The sequence below is a fragment of the Gymnodraco acuticeps genome, unplaced genomic scaffold (genome assembly GCF_902827175.1).
Source record: "Gymnodraco acuticeps unplaced genomic scaffold, fGymAcu1.1, whole genome shotgun sequence".
Lineage (NCBI taxonomy): Eukaryota > Metazoa > Chordata > Actinopteri > Perciformes > Bathydraconidae > Gymnodraco > Gymnodraco acuticeps.
In genome coordinates this window covers 266358-287150 of record NW_022992193.1, presented here as the reverse complement: position 1 = coordinate 287150, position 20793 = coordinate 266358, and the positions used below count along the sequence as shown (strand labels likewise).

The following is a 20793-nucleotide window of genomic DNA, read 5'->3' as shown; positions in this document are numbered from 1 at the left end:
TCTCTCATTCTCTTTCAATACTATTGGGGCATTACAGTTGACTTTCAGAAAAGCTTGCAAGAGGGATCACATTTGCATCTGGGTCTGAAGCTCAAACTATTGATCATTTTTCTCTTATGTCTCTGGGTGCCGTAATGCACTAAAAGTAACAAACACATTCTTGTCTGAATGCCAAGAATTGTCGATAAATTCAAAGACGAGGGAATATAAAAGTTGTCTTTCAGAGAGAAAACTTTGAGCAGACAATGTTCTTGTGTACTTTAAGTTTATATCTGACTTGCCCCTGACATTCAACCCCCCCCCCCCCCCCCGGCGAGTGGAGATCTTGTGGAAATGAGTCCTGGATCTGCACATTCATTGGACAGATGGCTGTTATATGTATCTGCTGCGAGTCACTTGAGGACAGTTGCTGCGAAAAGTATAAAAATCCTCCAAAGTTCATGATGTTGCTGACGTGCAAGCAGAGAAAACACACATTTGTGGGTGTGAGAAAGCTGCAGGGAGCCATAGATTGCACAGCTGCATTATTGGATGCCAAGCCTGGCAGTTCACCCCCCCCCCCCCCCTATAACCAACATGGTCCACAGTAATTCTACCCAGAGGCAACAACAACTGGACAAAATATATTTTCTCATGAGCTCCCTATCACTTCTGTACACCGCCTCCAGCGAATTGTTGATACCTCCACATTGTGAAATGGGCTTTATGCAATGAGGAGGTGTCAAAGAGAAGAGGAGGAGTCATCACTAACAACCGTAATCTTATCTAGGAGAGATTTCTGCGTCAGAGATCAGATAAAAATGCGATAACAATTGACACTTATTACCTAACTAAAGAATCCTCGGTGCGTGCTGCAAAATGCTGCAACAATACCCTTTTTTGTTTGTTTAAGAACAACACTTTTGTATCATATTGTGGTAGCCCTGTGTGTTTTCGGAAACAGAGTAAAGGCTAGAAAGTGAGTTTGAAAGCCAGACCCATCATCATCCAGTGAAATAAGTGCTGACTCATTGGTATTGATCTACTGTGTCTTTAAAGTTTAAACCCTCCCAGAAATATTAGGGTCGGTGCTATGGGCACATCAAAATGGTATTCATTCCTTCTTTACAAGTAAATATAATGCTTCCAGGGGATGTGCCGCTAATATACAATTACTGACCAGTGTGTCCACATTCAGAACTTGGATTTAGCTCGAGCTGCTTGCATCGTAAACTGTGTGTAAACTGTTTACATGATTGATGTGTTTGTCTTGCCGCTGTACTACTTTATAGATACATGACATTAAAGCAGCGCTGAGGAGCAATGAGCAGCCACAGCTGAAACCTTCATGAAATGTTCACTTTATGGAGGCTTAGTGCTTAGCTGGCAGAATATGATAAAAGGCGGTGCGTTAGTCAGAATACAAGAGCAATAAGCACAATAAGTACTCATTTGGAAACTGTGCTGTATGATATCATATATAAAAGAATGCCCTTTTTAATAGAATCAGGAGTTTTTTTAAATAGCAATCCACTGCAGATAATCTCAATTATAAATCATTTCATTTATATACTATCTGTTACATTTCTGCTGCTTGGTACATCGAACATTCTAACTAATCCAGAACATTTTATAATGTGTATTCTTTGTGGCATATGTATTTTCTACTGTAGATATGTATACATTTGCTGTTGCCTGAACACATCGCTGCCGCCACAAAATAAATTCCAGATTTGGGATGAATAAAGTATCTATCAATCGATCCAATTCATCATATGCAGGAGTCCAATCATTACTTTGAGATGGATCACCGAGACAATTTCTCAAGTATCCGACTGAGTGACAGACACGCTGCACTCCAGTAAACAACGATCACACTCTCTGCACACCGACAAACATACAAAGCACGTTTGCAATAATGACAATCATCATCCCATCTCACAAATGATTGGAGGCATCCATTTGTTCACTTCCTTAGCTGCTCAGGCATTGTTGAATACCTGGTCGCGCATCAATCACCTGACTACATTGACTACATTGTCAACATGTTCTTTTTTTCCCCACAGTAATGGCAATTAGTCGGCGAAGGGATTGAGTTGTCAATCACATCAGGAAATCGCAAGTGTAGAATGTGTTGCTGCTCCGTTGCACTGGTTGATTCGGGATGGTTAGTGACAGCTTTTTCGTAAACACTCGCAAATATGGAACTCAGTGGCTTAAAACAACATGAATGTTTGACGGAGTGAAAGTAAAAGAGTCGCTCAAAAGGAGACAAGATAGGATTTGAACGCTACTTTGGTTAGTATCAGAATCAAATACATGATGTTACCACGACAACAGTTGTGTGGGTATTTAATGTTTTCGGCACAAATGACTCATTCTAGCTATTTACAGTCAGCCTACCTAGCATGTGGTCTTGACAAGCTGTGTCTGGAATACGTCCCTCTTCATTTCCAGCCCTCAGATTGATCTTCTGAGTCATTATAAGGGTCTAGAATATTAACAAACAGAAAAAAACCCAGTTAAAATACACCATAATATACAATATATAAGTGTCTTTTAGAGATGATGTTACATTAAATAACATATATACATATATTAGGGCAATTTGCAGAAGAAAGGTTGACATTTACAGATTCATGTGTGAGCTTCTGGCTTTGTGAAATGTGTAAAAGTTCTTTTGTTGGCAATTATCATTATTTCCTGCCGTACTTTAATTGGGTTATTCAGAAAAATATGTGGTTCTAGGGTGGTGCAAGAGAAGGAGTATGTAGGTCATAAAGTGTCCGTCTTTTGTTGCATTTCTGTGGGGAGCAGATAGGCAGGAAGCTCGGAGGATGGTATTAAATGGCCCCTTTGTCAAATTGAGTGCCTGCGATAAGGCGCTCCTCCATGTTATCAAAATTCCACATCAGCTGGATTAAATTTCCTACATTATGCTGTGAGACTCTTTTTGTGTCATCCTCTCCCTCCATCCAGCTCTCCTTATACTCTCCTTTTTTAAAGCTCTCTCAAACACTCTTTGATTGACAGCTAATTCAGGATAAATAAATCCACAAGGTCATTCTTTGTGGCCATTTGCTTACAAAGTGCACTGATATAATTTAATGAAGTCTAATTTAACTAAATGCTTGGCCCTCATGGCTGTCTCTGTGTGAGTTTAAAAACCTTCAGCCTTGTGGAAACAACAACAACAACACATGGTGCTGGGTGGATAAAAAGAGGCGATAAATCGTAGGCTGAGTCAAAGTACAATGTGAATCAATAGGGACGCTTCAGGGGATATATTGCTGTAGAGGCGGTGCTGCAGTGGGTGTGTTTGTGAACAAGTGTGGGAAAACCTGTGGGAATTTGCTGTATGTCGAAACAGTCCGAGACAAACAACGCAGACAGCAATATGTTAGAAAATGTCTATTATGGTGCCCACTTACAGCAGTATCTGGACAGATCTCCATATCTCCCTTCATTTCGCTGTATTTCTTGGGGGTGGAGATCCCAGGCGGCGATGCGGCCTCACAGCTGCCCTTCACAGCAGCCCTGTTAAAATGAGATTTGATCAGTATTTATGTCTGCCTCCTCCTTTATCAACTCAGCAGGTAGAAAGTGAGCCAGCTAATAAATTGCATTGACCTGCTCTTTCGCTGCACTGATGCAAAGAAATGTTTAACGGCCTCTATGAAGTGCTCCCAGTTACTCTGGATATAGATCTGTCAGCTGTGATTTGAAGTGGTAAATCAATGTAGGCAATATGAAATGTGGAGCTTTACCTTGCTGACTATGTGTCTTGGATGCTGCTCCAAGAATTACTTATGCTCACTGGAGTGGAGTCATAACTCAAGCCGACAGCCGCTGTTTATTTATCAGCTTCTCTGAACACACAGGTTTTAAAGCAGCTCATGTTTAATTTAATAGAACAACCAATTTGTTTTGTCGATTCACACTGTGTGACCGGGAGTAATCAGCATAACGCCCGATCAATTAAGTGTAATTCATTCGGAATGTTCTTGAGCTGTAGTTTCACCCACCTGCCGAGAAGCTCCTTCACGAACTGGTCTTTGCCGATGAACGCGGTGGTGCACTGGATCTGAGAGGCGATCTGACCCATCTGGTTGTTGCAGTGGTCCATGATGGAGCTCAGCTTGTTGTTCACATCAGACTGGTTCTCCCCCTCCTGACAGTCTCTCTGCTGGTTATCGTTTTTCTTCTTATCCTTCTTCTGTTTGCCTCCGAGCACCGATCCGATCTTCGACTCCTTCTTCTCTTCCTTACCCTTGGGGGAGTCCGCTTTCTTCCCACTCAGAGCGGGTAGTTTGCTCTTACGGAGGCCGAACCAGTTTGCCAGAGAAGGGCCCGTCTTCTGTTTGGTCTCGCTGGCAGTGACCTTCTCCTGTTCTTGACATTTCTGCAGGTTCTCCTCGATTCCCATCATGACCTTCTCTTCGATCGTACAGGCTGTTGGGCTGATTTTCTCCTCCGTATCTGGAGAGTCTGTCTGAGTTTTGACATCTCTGCTAAAGTCCGGGTCATCAGGGGAAGTTGCTATTGGAGGCTGTGGATGAACTTTCGCTGGCTTGCGGATGTTTAAACCAACCCTTTCACTGATGGGTAAGCTACGTGTCTCTTTTTGAGAAGGTGAAGTGATCGCCTCCACCTGTGACCCGTCATCTGATTTGGAAGTTTTCTCAGGAAGGACGCTCTGACTATTTGACGACGTCATGCCTCCGTAGTGGCTGAGCCTGGATCTTGGGGAGTGGACAGGGCTCTCCGGTACCTCCAAGGAACTCTGCCGCGACAAAGAGTTCCCCCTTTCCCCAGAGTTGGTGATTATCTGAGTTCTGGTTTTTCCTGGCCCATCTACAACATTGATGTTGGGTTTCTCAATGTAGTTGGTGCTAAAGCTCTGGCTCCGGGCTTTGGCCCCATTCATCCCCAATGCCGGCTTTAAATGAGGCTTTGTAGAGATAGATATGGATCTGGAGAAAAGTTGACTACTCCTTTTCCCTTTCTCACAAAGCTCTCCCTCCTCTGGTAACACAGCATGAGCATCGTCCTCCAGTAATCTACACTGGACCTCACCTTTCACTTCTGTAATGGACATCTTGGGGGGGGAATCAATGCTGTACACTGGCTGCGAGCTGTCACACTGGGTAGAGGCATTTGAAGTCACAGTTTCCTTGGAGACTGAGTTGATATGATCTTTTGCTTGCTTGCCTGGTATCGAGGGACTATTTTTATGGCTAGGGGGAGATTTTATGAATGCTTTAAAACCCATCGGGATGCGAGTCTTTGAGGCTTTTTCTGGCGTGCTGGGGGAAAGCATGGCCGAACTGGGGGGGCTGACAATAGCTTTGCCATTTTGGGGTTCTGTTTTAGCTTGGGATGTGTCCTGAAGCGATAGGGGTAAACTAATAGACGTCTTCTGCACTGTCTGATGGACACCTTCATGGGTTGATAATCTTTTATTTGCAAAGGAGTTCTGAAGTGAGGACCCTCTGAGGGCACTGTAAGGGGGAGGGACATTCTTTGAGCTTTTAGGTGCATTTTCAGTTTCTGGATCAAACCCTGAGTTTGCAGGAGGGATGTAGTCTTTCGCGGTCATCCTCTTAGAAGTGCCTTTAGTAGGCGTCTGAGTGGTGGCGGGGGACTTTTGAAGGTGCAGACTGGTTTTCTCGACCAGTTTCTGAGGTGCAAGTGCAGTCCCGTAGCCTGCATCCAAGTCTAAACAGTCTTTATCCTTGATGGGTAGCGTCGATTGCATATTTGGTAGAATTGAGGTGTGGTAACTTGGGGGAGGGCCCCTCACAGTGGTTGTTTGAGCCAGCCATGTCTTTTGTGCTTGAGGCGACCCTTCATAATTTGGTCTGACCAGTAAGGAGGTGGTGCGGCCCGGGGGCGGGGGAGGAGAAGGGGACCTGAGTTTATTTTTGCTGGTTTCACAGTGTTGGTCTCTGGTGGGCTGCTCACCATTGTCAAGATAATCCAGGTGCCTCCTTGAGAGGTGAGGGGAACTGGAGGAGGAGGGGCCCTTACTCAATTCGGCCCTGCCTTGGAGCTTGGAGTTCACTGCCTTTGGGCTCTGTGAGCAGGTTCCTTGTGTCTTGATAAACCTTGACAATTTAACCGCAGGAGAAGAGGGAGATTTCTCCTGACCTGAGGGTCCTGAGATACTTGTGTCAGTGGAAGAGCCCTTAAACAATCTCAATGGAGAGGTTAAAGGCTTGTTTCGCCCGGGAATCTTTGACCCACTCGACCTGGAAGCAGCAGAATCGTTCATGGGGGGCATTGAAGGGCCTTTATTAGGTCGGCTGCTCAGCGGTTTGATTAGTTTCCTTTGTGGAGTCATGTGTATCGACTCCCTCTCTGCACTGCCCTCCCTGCTGTTGCTAGTATTTTGAGACCTAATTTGATATTCAGATGGCTTCTCTGGAGATTCAAGAACACTGTAGTTTCTTGCATTGGCAGATTTTTGCCTTGTCGGTCTCTCCCGCGGCACTACTTCTGCGTAATCGGGGACTATTTTGCTACTTTGAATGCCGTTTCGTGGCCCTGAACAAGCAGTGAGACTCTGAGAAGAAAGTTCAATAGGCTCTCCTTCTGCATCGAATATCGACAAGAGGCTCTCCTCAGACTGAGTACACATGGATCCTTTGGGCTCCTTCAATAGGCAGAAAGGCCTGGGCCTCCCGTCTGCTGATTGGGTGCGTCCCTGCTCTCTTCGGAGGCACTGTTGCGCGATCATCTTGGCAGCGTCTCTTGACTCCCTCTTTGAGTCCCTCACTGCTCGCTCTGGTGTCTGGCTAAAGGACATTCTGATGTCACTAGACTCCGAGCTGAGTTCCTCTGGATCATCCACATCAGAGAGGGGGATGGGACCCTGAGGGTTAGGGGGCTTGAAGTGCAGCAAGGATGGTTTTTTAAAAGCTGAGGGGCGTCCCTCAGGAAGAAAACTGTTAATGAAACTCATGAGTTTCTCGGGACGTTCTTTTGAATCACAGCCAGAAAGGTGTTTTGTAGCCAAGAGACCTGAGTTACCATCGCCCCCACCTCCACCTCCACCCCCACCTCCACTGTCCTGCAGCCCCTCCCAACTACACAAACTGTCCGATATGCTGCGGGAAAGCTTCTTGGAGTAAAACCAGTTGTCCTTAGTGGGGATGTTATCTCCTCGACAAGAAGTTGCCAATTCGTCATCAGCGTCATCAGAATCAAAAGAGAAATTCTTGCCCACAACGGCTGAAGTTCTACCCACATGGGTGGGATTGGACACCCCCTTATTTCCACCCAAGACACCCAGGGAGTAGATGCCCTCGTTGGAGTTCATGCAGTCTTTGTCTCCTGACTTGGAGACCCTGGCTGAGGCGGAGGAGCTCCGGTGCTTCCTCCTCTGGAGCTTTTTCAGTCCCTGAAGTATGTTGCTCTCCTTGCGCCTGGTGGGCTCCTCCGGAGGGGTGCAGATATTACTCGGAGCTGACGAACCCAAACTCAGCCTCTTCTCCCAGGTCAGCGATGACTAGAAGCAAAAAAAGTGGATCAAAATTGTGTCGTAATCAGCAAAACTTGAAATCTTGCCAAGACAATCGAGACAACTTGAAAGGATATGGCGTTCCACTAAACTTGAAGAATCTCGTTTAATTTGGCATATTACTCTCAATGAATATAAGAAAGCACTGCGTAAAGCGAGAGCAGCCTACTACTCTTCATTAATAGATGAGAATAAGAATAATGCAAGATTTCTTTTCAGCACTGTAGCCAGCCTGACAGAAAGCCACAGCTCGATTGAGCCTTCTATTCCCATAGCACTCAGTAGTAATGATTTTATGTGCTTTTTTAACGATAAAATTGTTACTCTTAGAAACAAAATTAATGACCTCTTGCCTTTGACCAGTATAGTGTTATCAACAGCTCCCGGAAACGTAAGTTCTAATATTACATTAGATAGTAAACTAGAATGCTTTTCAGCCATAAACCTTGAACAATTAAATACAATGATTCTCTCTTCTAAACCATCAACGTGTATGTTAGACCCAATTCCAACTAAGCTGTTGAAGGAAGTTTTTCCATTAATTAGCACTTATTTATTAAATATTATGAATATGTCTTTATTATCAGGCTATGTTCCACAATCATTCAAAGTAGCAGTGATAAAACCGCTTCTTAAAAAGCACAATCTCGATCCAGAGGTTTTAGCCAATTATAGACCTATTTCCAATCTTCCGTTCCTCTCAAAAATTCTTGAGAAAGCGGTCGCAAAACAGTTGTGTGATTACTTAAAAAACAATGATTTATTTGAAGCTTTTCAGTCTGGCTTTAGAACACATCATAGCACAGAGAGAGCTCTGTTTAAAGTCACAAATGACATTCTAATAGCCTCTGACAAGGGACGTGTCTCTATTCTTGTTTTGCTCGATCTCAGTGCTGCATTTGATACTATCGACCATGATATCTTATTGCAAAGACTAGAGCACTTAGTTGGCATACAGGGAACTGCTTTAGGCTGGTTTAGGTCCTATCTATCTGAACGCTCTCAGTTTGTACGTGTCAATGATGAATCTTCCACGCAAACCAAAGTTAGCCATGGAGTGCCACAGGGCTCAGTGCTCGGACCTATTTTGTTCACATTATATATGCTTCCGTTAGGCAATATTATAAGGAATCATTCTGTAAACTTTCATTGTTATGCGGATGATACTCAACTATATTTATCAATCAAGCCTGATGAAATTAATCATCTAAATAAAATTCAAGACTGCCTTAAGGACTTAAAAACGTGGATGACCTTAAACTTTTTGATGTTAAACACGACCAAAACTGAACCAAAACTGAAGTTGGCCCGAAGAATCTACGAAACAAATTATCTAAGGATATACTAACTATGGATGGCATTAATTTGGCCTCCAGTGAGACTGTAAGGAATCTTGGTGTTATATTTGATCAGGATTTATCCTTTAACGCCCACATAAAATCAATTTCAAGGACCGCCTACTTCCATCTACGTAACATTGCAAAAATCAGGCATATCTTGCCTCAAAACGATGCAGAGAAACTAGTCCATGCATTTGTTACTTCAAGGCTGGATTATTGTAACTCTTTATTATCAGGGTGTACCAAGAAGTCAGTCAAGTCGCTTCAGCTGATTCAAAATGCTGCAGCTCGTATACTAACCAGAGTTAGGAAAAGGGACCACATTACTCCTGTTCTGGCTGCCTTACACTGGCTCCCTATAGAACACAGGATAGAATTTAAAATTCTTCTTCTCGCCTACAAAGCCCTTAATGGGCAGGCGCCATCTTACCTTAAAGAACTCATTATACCCTACTGTCCTACTAGGGCATTGCGTTCCAAGAATGCAGGGTCGTTGGTTGTTCCTAGAGTCTCTAAAAGTACAATGGGAGCCAGAGCCTTTTCTTATCAAGCTCCACATTTGTGGAATCAGCTTCCAGTTTGTGTTCGGGCGGCAGACACCCTATCCGTTTTTAAGAGTGCGCTTAAGACCTTCCTTTTTGATAAAGCTTATAGTTAGGGCTGATTAGATTCAGCCCCTAGTTTTGCTGATATAGGCTTAGTTTGTCGGGGGACATCTTACTTCTTCCTTCTCTCTGTCTATACCTGTGTACTCTCATGTTCCGATTAACCCAGCTTCCCCAAATGTCTTTCTTTTTGGTGTCTATATACGCCGGGATCCGGAGTCATGGATGATCCTGCGCTCCTCTGTCCTGGATCGCGAGCCCTGGATCTTGAGTCGTGGCTGTGGTCCTGGATCATAGGTCCTGGATGGATATCCTCGTGGATTCATCTTCCTATTATACACACATGCATTTCCAAATATTTGGACTACCTATGTTGCATATGTATTATCTTTTCAATTTACACACGGCATCTATTGCACGTCTGTCCGTCCTGGGAGAGGGATCCCTCCTCTGTTGCTCTCCCTGAGGTTTCTCCCATGTTCCCCTTTAAACTGTGGGTTTTCTTCAGAAGTTTTTCCTTGTACGATGTGAGGGTCTAAGGACAGAGGGTGTCGTATTGTCATACTGATATTTTGTACAAACTGTAAAGTCCACTGAGACAAATGTAACATTTGTGATATTGGGCTATATAAATAAACATTGATTGATTGATTGATTGAAGTATATTGGTCTAATTTCTAGTGAGAATATGTCTCACCACTTGATATAAGACATAATAAATGAAGTAACAATGCAGTGAGATTTGTTTTAGACAATGCATCTTAAGTATCTTAACTCTTGGAAACATCTTATTCTGAGTTGTATCTCAGATGAATTGTTGTTTAAGCTGCTGTGGTATTTGTGAAAGATGGATTAATCTTGTTTCAAGAAATACATCTTTCTTGATTCGAGAAAAACACGTTTTTATTGGAAAATCACCAGAAAACAGAACACTTTTGAGTAGTTCTGGCTCATTTTGTAATACAACATTCCCTTATTCTGGTGAAATATAGCTCAAACAAAGTTTTTCTCAGCTAATTACAAGACCTGATTTATCTAAATATAGCATTTTATTTCAAGGGATCTTACCATGCAAGTTTTCACTTGTTCTATTGGCAGATTTTTTTGACTTATTACAAGCAAAAACACCTTGTTTTTATTATTCTTTTACTTGATTTTGGAGCAGCATTTTTTCCAGTGTACAGTAAGATAAATAGTGAGTGACAGGATTTACCATTTTCCCACAGGAGCGTCCATCATTCCAGGTGTAGGAGCCGCTGGAGAATTCACTGCAGGCACTCGACAGGGACAACTCACTGCTGCTGCAGCTGCTGCGGGGATACACAGGGGGGGCTGTGAGGGACAGCTGGCTCAGACACTTGGCCAAAGGGAGACCTGACTTTCCATTCCACTGGAGCTCCTATAAGACAGAGAAACATAATTATAGTGTTTATAACTTGTATAGCATCATTTTTTTATTTGCATTTTAAGAAGATATTCACAAAGCATACATAAAAAATAAACACATCTATAGATTAACTACGTAACAGTTGACAAATCCGATATAAATAATAAAATAATAATATTACAAATAAAAGAATGGATACATTATTAATACTCAGGTATACTTTCTATACTTGACCCATTTTTCCCACCTTTCCTCAAAGATATGCATTTGGTTTCTAATTCGCATAGTTGTTTTCTCACATTTTGAGTTTACTAAGTTATTATCTTTTAGCCAATTCCTTGTAATTAGTTTGATGATCGCTATTCTTATCACAGTAAATAGGTAGGAAACTTTATTTTGTATCTCCTCTGGTGTTTTCCCCAGTAATGTGATGATGGGTTCTTATTGAGAGAAATGCCACTTTTATTGGACATTTCTCTTAAAACTGTTTCGCATAAGTCTTATTTTATACGCTTCATTCCATAAACATGCATATCTGATGTCTAAGACGTCGGGTAGTGTTGCGTATCTAATTGCCATCTTGCTGTTAATTTAGATATGAAACATATTTACCAGCACTTGACAGACCCGTCAAATACTCTTAGAAAGTTTCATTAAATTCTACAGTACTTGGCTTTCCAGACTTAATTTAAGAATATCAATCATATTCCCATGTTCAGTCATCACAGCAGATGTTCCTCGATCAGCATTGACTGCAAATAAATTATTTTATTCTTGTATGCAAGATTAGAAATAAGATATTTTTCTGGTCTGCGTATCACTTCACATAATGTCTTTAAGGAGATACTTTGCACATTTAGATTACATGATTTATTATAATTTGCATAGCAGCCGTTATTATATTCATTCTTTGCCGTAGAGTTTATCAGGTGGCATTCTCGGAGGAGCAAAAGGGTAAAAGGAAGGAGCAAACTCATTTTCAGGCTTTAATGCATAATATATAAGATGACTAATGTACTACAGTGTCCTATGGAGTCATTTTTACTGACGGAGGGGCCCAATCGATGGTTTTCTGGTAATATGACAAGGATTTATTCCTCTTAGCGCCAAATGATACTGCCAGAGAGCAGAGGAGGGGTCACGGCTTCAGATAGTTAGGTCTGTATTTTAATATCGCCTAACGATTTCTTGAGTGGGTTTGTGGTTACCTGGATAATTCATATGGCTAAAAAAATGTTTCCCACTAAGCTTACACTGGAGGGGGATTCTGTGTTCCTGGAAAGGAGGAAGGCCTTGCTTCTTTCTGGCTCCAGAAGCAAATCTGCAGCAGATAGATCCATGATCCTTGAGTGGAGTTTCTGAAAAGGAAGGACACACCGGGGTGAATTTGTGTATTTTATTTTATCTCCCTTTCCAGTTTGTCAATTCTCTCTTTTTCTCTCACATTTTTGTAACACAATGTTCATTACTATAACTGTTCAGTAGCCGTTCAGTGTTGAAGCTGGGCAACTGGCCTATCAGGTTCCCTCAATGCAAAGCCCCGATTTATAGCCCCGATTCATATCCCCCCCCCCCCCCCCCCACGCTCAAAGTCATTAATGACATCGGCCGGAGAAAAACTAATGTGAATAGGATATAATTGCATCAGGGAGTAAGGGATTCCTTTGATTTTTTTTCGTCAGCAGTCTCTTCTGTTATTTAACTATTGCGCTTAAGAGGGAAGGATTCAAAAACCAAAAGCATTTCCATGTATTAATCTCCGAACTTAATTAGACTGTGTTCCCTGTGCTCAAATTAACTTAGACTGGAAATACGCCGGAACAAAACACTTGATCTTGTGCTGCTGCCATGGGCCAAACGAGTGCACACTCTGTGAGTATATATTTATACAGACATGTGTGATTTTCTGCGCTCTGATATATCCGATTTGATTTGTATTTACCTCATGCTGTGGAGGGAAAGTCACCTTCAGCAAATGGAGAGTTGCTCACATTTGATTGAATCCCATAAAACTCTTTGCTGACAGTTTTGTATTGACTTCTTTCTGTGCAGTGAAAGGCGTCCTCTGAACATTTTGGAGAAAGAAAGCAGCTCCTAATGGTAGCCAAATCCCTTTGTTTGTCTCTGAAGAACAAACACCCTACATCACTTGGCCTGTGGCTCAACCATCCCACGTTTCTCTCTTCAACTTCCAGCAAAACCCCAAAAAGCGTTTTATATTATTGTGAATAACTTTTCACCTTTAATGACAAGGTGGTTATGGTGCCATGGAAACAGATTCATTCCTGCTTTTTCCACACACAAGGGAATCTTCCTTATTATTTTGAGGATGAATAAAACACAAAGCTCTATACGCTCTTTAAAACCTTGTTCGAAGTTGGCTTTTTCAGGTCACTATTCTTCATTGCTATTTTGAAAATAAATACAGCATTTAGCTGCCATTTTAGTTTTATTAGGATCAAAGTGCAAGATGGCTTCTCATACGAGCTTTAAAAAAGGAGGACATTTAAATGTGTGCTGTCTACAGGGTGGACGGGTGGGGCTCTGATCTTATCATAGGGTGCCGGATTTCACCTCCTCAGCATCCTCATCAAGGATTCAGTCAATAGTGACACAGGGTCGCGGGGGGGGGGGGGGGGGGTAGATGACAAGGCCATACTGTATGTGCATCTCCAACTTTCATAGGTTCAAGGCCAAGATCAAAGTCATGTATTAATGATGCGATATATCATGCAAATAAGGTATTTTGCTTACTATTACATAACATCGAGGACTTTGGAAGCCGATTGGATACGTTTCGTGTGATCATGTTGAAAAAAAAGCAAGAAGATTCCTACTTTTGCTCGAGATAATGAATGTCAGCCCAGAATAGGCGGCTTCAAAAACAAATCCATCAGCATTGGCACGGAAAAACTCATCGGTAAAACACACACACACACACACACACACACACACACACACACACACACACACACACACCACACACACACACACACACACACACACACACACACACACACACACACACACACACACACACACACACACACACACACACACACACACACACACACACCACACACACACACACACACACACACACACACACACACACACACACACACACACACACACACACACACACACCACACACACACACACACACACAAACACACACACACACACACACACCACACACACACACACACACACACACACACACACACACACACACACACACACACACACACACACACACACACACACACACACACCTGCATGACCTGATCTATACATCTGATTCATCACAAAGGATTTTCCTAAAGCTCCAGCAGCATGAAGCCTGATAACCACGATATGAGACATAGCCTCAGACGAGTAATATGACAGGACTAAGGTGAACAATATCTCAAAAGCTCCAAATATATTATCACCAATATTCTCTGCCTAAAAAACGGGATTTCAAACTTTTTTGCAAAGACACTTTTAGCTCAAACAGCAATGATGTCATGGTACTTTTATTATTTGTTTTAATTCATCTATTCAATATCATACATGATGGGGAAGACATACACAGCAACAAGACATTACATACAGTAATTAAAGAAAAAAGGAAAGAAAACTACATTAAAATGAGCAAATCAAATTAGTTTTGATTGCCTTCTTATTCCTAATGTTTTTAATAGTGCCAATATATTGTTTAAATTCTTGATAGAAATCAGAGTCAGCCCGTTTTTTTTATGGATAGGAAATGTCTCAATCAACTGCACAAAAAAGACAAAATCTGCATCCATCCCATCAGTCTTGAAGTACATAAGAATGTCTCTATCTTGGAGTTTAATCTTTTGTCCCGTCTTTCTTCTAATAAAACATTCTACATCATACCACAATACACGCATTCATAAAATAAATGGCCAATACTTTCTTCTTGTAGATTACAACATGTACAGGAATATTCAATATCAAGTCCAAATCGTTGCAGTGTCCTTTTTGCCGGATATATTGTGTGTAACATGTTAAAAGAAACCTCCTTAACTTTATTATTGAGCAAAAATGTATTTCCAATTACCCAAATGTGTTTCCAATGAAGTCATGGTATTCACATCGTGAGGTACCATAGTAAACTGAAACGCCATTTTGTCATATATAGCAGATTATTTCCCTTACCTCCGAATAGATCATGGTTTGAGAAAATTGTTATTTTTCTGAAATGAATGCTTGGCGTTTTTGGCATCAAACCAATTCAGCTGAAGGGAGGGATGGCGCCCAACTGATGTTGCTCCTTTAAAAAAAGCGTTGTGGTTCTTTATCAGAGAAACTCAAGATGCCCGCGGGGAACTGGAGAACGTTTAATTACTGATAAGCAAAAAGGGCCACAGCTAGATTGGAAACAGTGCACTCATACGGGTGATTAAGTCTCCGTCTGCTCCATGAAAACTCATCCTTATTATCTTCATATTTGTATTAGATATGTGGCTCCTATGGATTATTAAGTGGGATATGAAACTGTAAGTGTGTAGGTTTGTTAACAGTATCATAATAATGCTACTATAAATTCAATGTTGGCTCCCTAACCTCTGTAGAATTCACATATCATTTATTTTAATGAATAATACAGGGAAAATGACCTTTAGACATCTACTGTAGGATAGCTGTCTAAAGGTAACACCATTTTCCCAGCAGCTCATTAACACATTTCTCAATTACATACTGTCAGAAGTTCCAGTCCCTGTGATAAATATAGATTTTTTAACAGCTCTCCCACACGTTACTGCATAATGGACATCCGGAGCGGGGTGATCACATTATGATTAATCCTTACACTGAATCACCAGTTGATGATGCAAATGTCAATATTTGGTAATGAGCAGGCAGGCAAAATGGCCCCTTCCAGTGGGAAAACCTACTGTAAATAATGACTCGGTGGTGACGTGTGAAAACGCTTTCTTTTCAGCAGAATCATACGGAGAGGGAAAAACTCATTACACAGAGTCTCTGTCCTAATTCTCGCCCTCTTGGTCCCCACATCAATTCCCCCTCCTCCAGCCTTTTATATTGCAGTTTCACTTGACAATGTTCCTGCCTGTCCAATAATGCTGCAGCAGATAGAGAGCTTTACAACACACCCAGAGCCATATTATATCTCTTCCTTTTTTAACTCAATTGATATAGCATTTCTGCCTCGTCTTATTTTCGCCTTTAGTTTTTCACTTCTACCTCCTTGTCGTCTCGGTTTCTCTGCTATCTCATCGCTCTCCATTTTCACTCCTTATCTACCCTTGCCTGCCTCCTCTCCTTTTACCCTCTCCTCTCGTCTCGGACTGACAGACGTTTTTCCCTCTTTTGGCGGCTTGCTAATTTCATATTGACAGCGAGTAGAGACACAATTTCCACAATAATGTGAAACCCTACTTTCCAAACGGACCTTATGGGCCTGCAATGCTGTATCAATGTTGATAATAGATGAGTTAAGTATAACGTGGCGGGTCCATCCGTCTCATAATTACACCTTCTAGCTGGAGCACGCACACACACACACACACACACACACACACACACACACACACACACACACACACACACACACACACACACACACACACACACACACACACACACACACACACACACACACACACACACACACACACACACACACACACACACACACACACACACACACACACACACACACACACACACACACACACACACACACACACACACACACACACACACACACACACACACACACCACACACACACACACACACACACACACACACACACACACACACACACACACACACACACACACACACACACACACACACACACACACACACACACACACACACACACACACACAGGTATTAATGTTTGGTGGCACACAGGAGAATGTCTTTTTTGGTGGGACATTTTCATGGTTTTGGGAAGTTTGGTGAACGTCAAGGATTCCTAATAAAAAATAAGAGAACTACACAGAACCTCAGATTGAACCATGCATGATAAACAAACCAACAAAAAACAACAAGGGATTCAAGGCCAGCGCTTCATCTCTGCCTCAAAACAGATTGATAAAGATTGATGTAAAAGAGGATTTTTTTTGTATTCTCAATCAAAGTGTTTACAGTTTTCTTTTGCAGCCTGTGTCTCCAGCTTAGACCCCAGAGCAGAGTAATAACAACTCAAATGAAAAACAACTTCAAATGCATGGGAATAAGTGCACAGGCTTGTTTACTGGAGAACATCAGTGTGTGATAGCAGAGGAGTTCACAGCATGAGGATATACATATATACTCTGACTAAACTTCTTCAAAAGTAAAAAGTATGGGCTTTGAAATGTACTTCAGTAAAAAGTACCCATAACTAGCAGCAGTTTTAAAGAGTACCTGACCTCTCTTTATATCAATAGAACAATAATGTCATTGTTAGCTAATAAATGTTTCCATGCTGAACAACGGCAACATGACAACGTTTCCATTGGTCCCTCTTCTTTAGAGAAGACCAGGAAATGATGGATACGCGGATCGTGTTCAAATCAATAGGCACGCAATGACTCTAAAGAATAATGATCACGCCACCAAACACACATTCAAACTAAAGCCTGTTTGGAAAATGTAACAAGTAGAACGTACAGGTATTTGTGTTTAAAAATAAGTAAAAGAGGGGGCAGCATACCTGGAGAAGCAGGTCTGAAGCAGGTTTGATTCGCTGCTGGAACAGGACCCCCAGAGCCCGGTTCTGCTGCTCCAGGTCAAAGACTCGGGTCCGTAGCTTCAGACATTCCTCCCTGAGATCCTGAGGGAGGAGGACACAGGGAGCGTCAGAGAAATGCTTTTCTGAGGTATAAAAGTGATGTTCATCAAGAGTTTAAGTGCATTATCAGACCTTTTTTTTAATGCATTCCACACTCTGTTAAACATTGTGCTATTGGTATAGCCTATCTGCAGCATATGTACAGTATGTATGTGTTTATGTATACAGTTGATGTGTAGGATTATAGGTATTTGCTGCATGTATGTATATGCATAATATATATATTTATTTAACAATATTCCTGGTAAATAATCGTGTGAGGCTCACTGGCAGTTAATGTAGGGGATTACTTTAGTCGTTGTTATTGTTTGTTTGTGTTCTTTGTAATTTTTTTGACTTTTTGTACATACAATCAGTACAGACCATTGTCTCATTTGTATTGTATACTTTGCTTTCCACTTCTAAATGACAAACATTACTTATGCATTGTCGAAACGCAATACAAATATTTTTGATCAGAAGTGTATCATCAGGAGGAAACGAACCTTTTGGGTGAGAAGCGCCTGTACCACTTGATTGGCAACCTTAAATAGACAGAAAAAAGCCATTATTGGATGTCTTCCAAGGTATTTTATGACCCTTATAGGCCTCTGTAGAGCGACTTTGCATTTATACCGCAGCCAATTTACACATAAGATGAAATAGCTGAAATAGCATTAAAATCACAAATGCCCTTTAAGAGTCTATTTTTAAAGAAAATGTATTCGAACAGTACTTCATTTCATAGTTTTAAGGTGTCATACATAACATTGTATCTTACAGTACATTTGTGAGAGAACTAATCACAAATCAGGCTAGTTATCAACATTTCATTGTCTCACTAAAACAGTAATTCTACATTGAACATGGCAGCATATATAACAGACAGAGTATTTGGTGTGTGTGTGTCTTTTACAATGTTTAACTCTCACTTCCTAATGGTGCTAGCAGAGAAGCAGAGGCGTCTGGGCTTTGGTCTCACAGCGGCTAACACCCCCCCACTCTCAGACCACAGTGAAGCGGCTCCGATTACTGCCCATTGATTGCTCATTAATACTATGTGAAGCCACATCGGCTTATTTGAGTGCTCTCGCTTCTCATTTATTGAATGAGGAGGAACTGGAGTAAATATGGTGAAATGAGCCGTCGCTGCTGGAACCGCAAGACACAGATCTGAGTGTAAAACAGTGATCAAACACAACCTAATGGTATCGGACAGAGGGTTTGAACTCTGCCGTTGTTTGACTTTGACACAAGTAATTAAAGTACAAAATGAGCTCACACAAATGTAGACAGGCAGCTGTTGGAACATAGAAGATAAATCATCCCAAAAGAAAGCGTTTTTCCCACTGTATGTAGCCAGCATCCTCAAAACAGGATCATTACCAAGCCCCCCCCTCTTCCTCAAATGTCACATAGGAAAACAGTTGACAAGTAAACGCAACAAAGCTGAGTCGAGCCATCTTAATGAGGGTAGGGAAGCAGAAAGGAGCCAGGAAGGAATTCATGGAGGACGCAAACTGTGACCCTCCTTTTTTTTTCTTACATCGCTCACTTTAATCTCCTTCCTCACCCCTTCCTCCTCCAATCCCCCTATCCTTTCCTCTTTCTTCCTCACAAACATAATTTCTGCTACTATTATTATCAGTGTTGTAAAGTAACTAGGTACATTTACTACTTTTTTGAGACTTCTACTTGTACTGCACTACATGTATTTAAGACATGTAGTTACTTTACAGATCTGGATTAATGATCTTAAATCAGACTTTAGATCCACCTGGAGTAAATCCACCAGCTACCCTGCAGTCTACAAAGTCCTTCAAACTAGCTGCACCTTCACCAGCTTTGAGAACACTTTCATGATCAATCATTATAAAACATATCATATATATTATTCTGAAATGGACCAATCTGCACAACGACTACTTTTACTTTTGGTACTTTAACTATATTTAGATGCTGATACTTTTCTACTTTTACTTGAGGAACATTTTGAATGCAGGACTTTGACTTGTAACAGAGTATTCCTGGTACTTTTCTCAAGTACAACATCTGAGTACTTCTCCTACCTCTGATTATTGTACAAGCATCAACAAAAAGCCTTTTGACATTAAAGACTCCTTAATCGTACAGTAAAATAACTAGGATCCTAGTTTCCATAATTGTCTATTTTTTACATAAATCAGACTAATAATGGTTTAACTTACAGCAGCTAAATCATTCTACTCCCTCTTTATAAAATGTATGAGAGATTGGGTTTTAGAGCCTCACAATTTAGACAATGTTTTAAAAATGACTTCTCAACAATTCTCCTCCGCCTCCCTCAAGCTCAAGACAATTGTAAACCTGTGGTTAAAACATTAAAGGTCACCTATTATGCAAAATCCACTTCTTCATGTCTCTTCTACATCAACATGTGTCCCCTCTTCTTCATGTCTCTTCTACATCAACATGTGTCCCCTCTGTGGAAAGAGACTCTGAAAGTTTCAGGAAAAAATATTTGCTCTCTTTTTGTCCTGATCCATTTCTATAAAAAAACCTGTCTGAAAATGAGCTGATCAGATTTTGGCCACTTTGTGATGTCATAATGGTTTTTTGGCTTGTGTAACGATTAGCCAATCAGCAACCAAGGTAACACCCCCCCCCACCTTATCACCTGAATCTCCTCCTAGAGCACCATTGAGTTCTTTTTAACCAAATGTCTCTCAGAGGGGCGTGGGGAGGGGGCTCCTTATTTTCATCTAAAGTAACAGACAGAGAATCAGCACTTTTGGGATTATGGGATGCTGCAATGATCTGTTTGGTATTTCAGCCAAACACTTCAGAGACATGTTTTGTATATCTGAGACCTATGATAAAGTAATGAAAAACAGTATAATAGGGGACCTTTAATTTGAAGCTCAACTAAGCTTGTTTTGTTCACACAAAGTCAGAAGTAATTCTTCAAGGTTTGGGAAAATGCCAAAGGAAAGCCAAATGTTGGTCACTCACCTCATCTAAGCAGCGTTCATACTGCTCTCTCTGGTTCTCGTTCTCCGAGGCCAAGGAAGAGTTCTTCTCCTGCAAAGAACACACACACACACACACACACACACACACACACACACACACACACACACACACACACACACACACACACACACACACACACACACACACACA

At 41.5% G+C, this 20793-nt stretch overlaps 1 protein-coding gene across 5 annotated transcripts in view; it reads right to left on the bottom strand.

Moving 5' to 3' along the window:
• Positions 1–20793, bottom strand: part of LOC117539278 (nck-associated protein 5-like) — a 150572-nt gene that overhangs the window by 16681 nt on the left and 113098 nt on the right. For all 5 annotated transcript variants that reach the window (XM_034205316.1, XM_034205317.1, XM_034205319.1 and 2 more), the window contains 8 exons: positions 20623–20691; positions 18138–18176; positions 17515–17634; positions 12087–12191; positions 10660–10845; positions 4005–7489; positions 3411–3516; positions 2383–2470 (listed from right to left, as the gene is read on the bottom strand). In XM_034205316.1, coding sequence (XP_034061207.1) covers positions 2383–2470; positions 3411–3516; positions 4005–7489; positions 10660–10845; positions 12087–12191; positions 17515–17634; positions 18138–18176; positions 20623–20691 — 4198 coding nt within the window. The remainder of the gene's footprint in view (positions 1–2382; positions 2471–3410; positions 3517–4004; positions 7490–10659; positions 10846–12086; positions 12192–17514; positions 17635–18137; positions 18177–20622; positions 20692–20793) is intronic.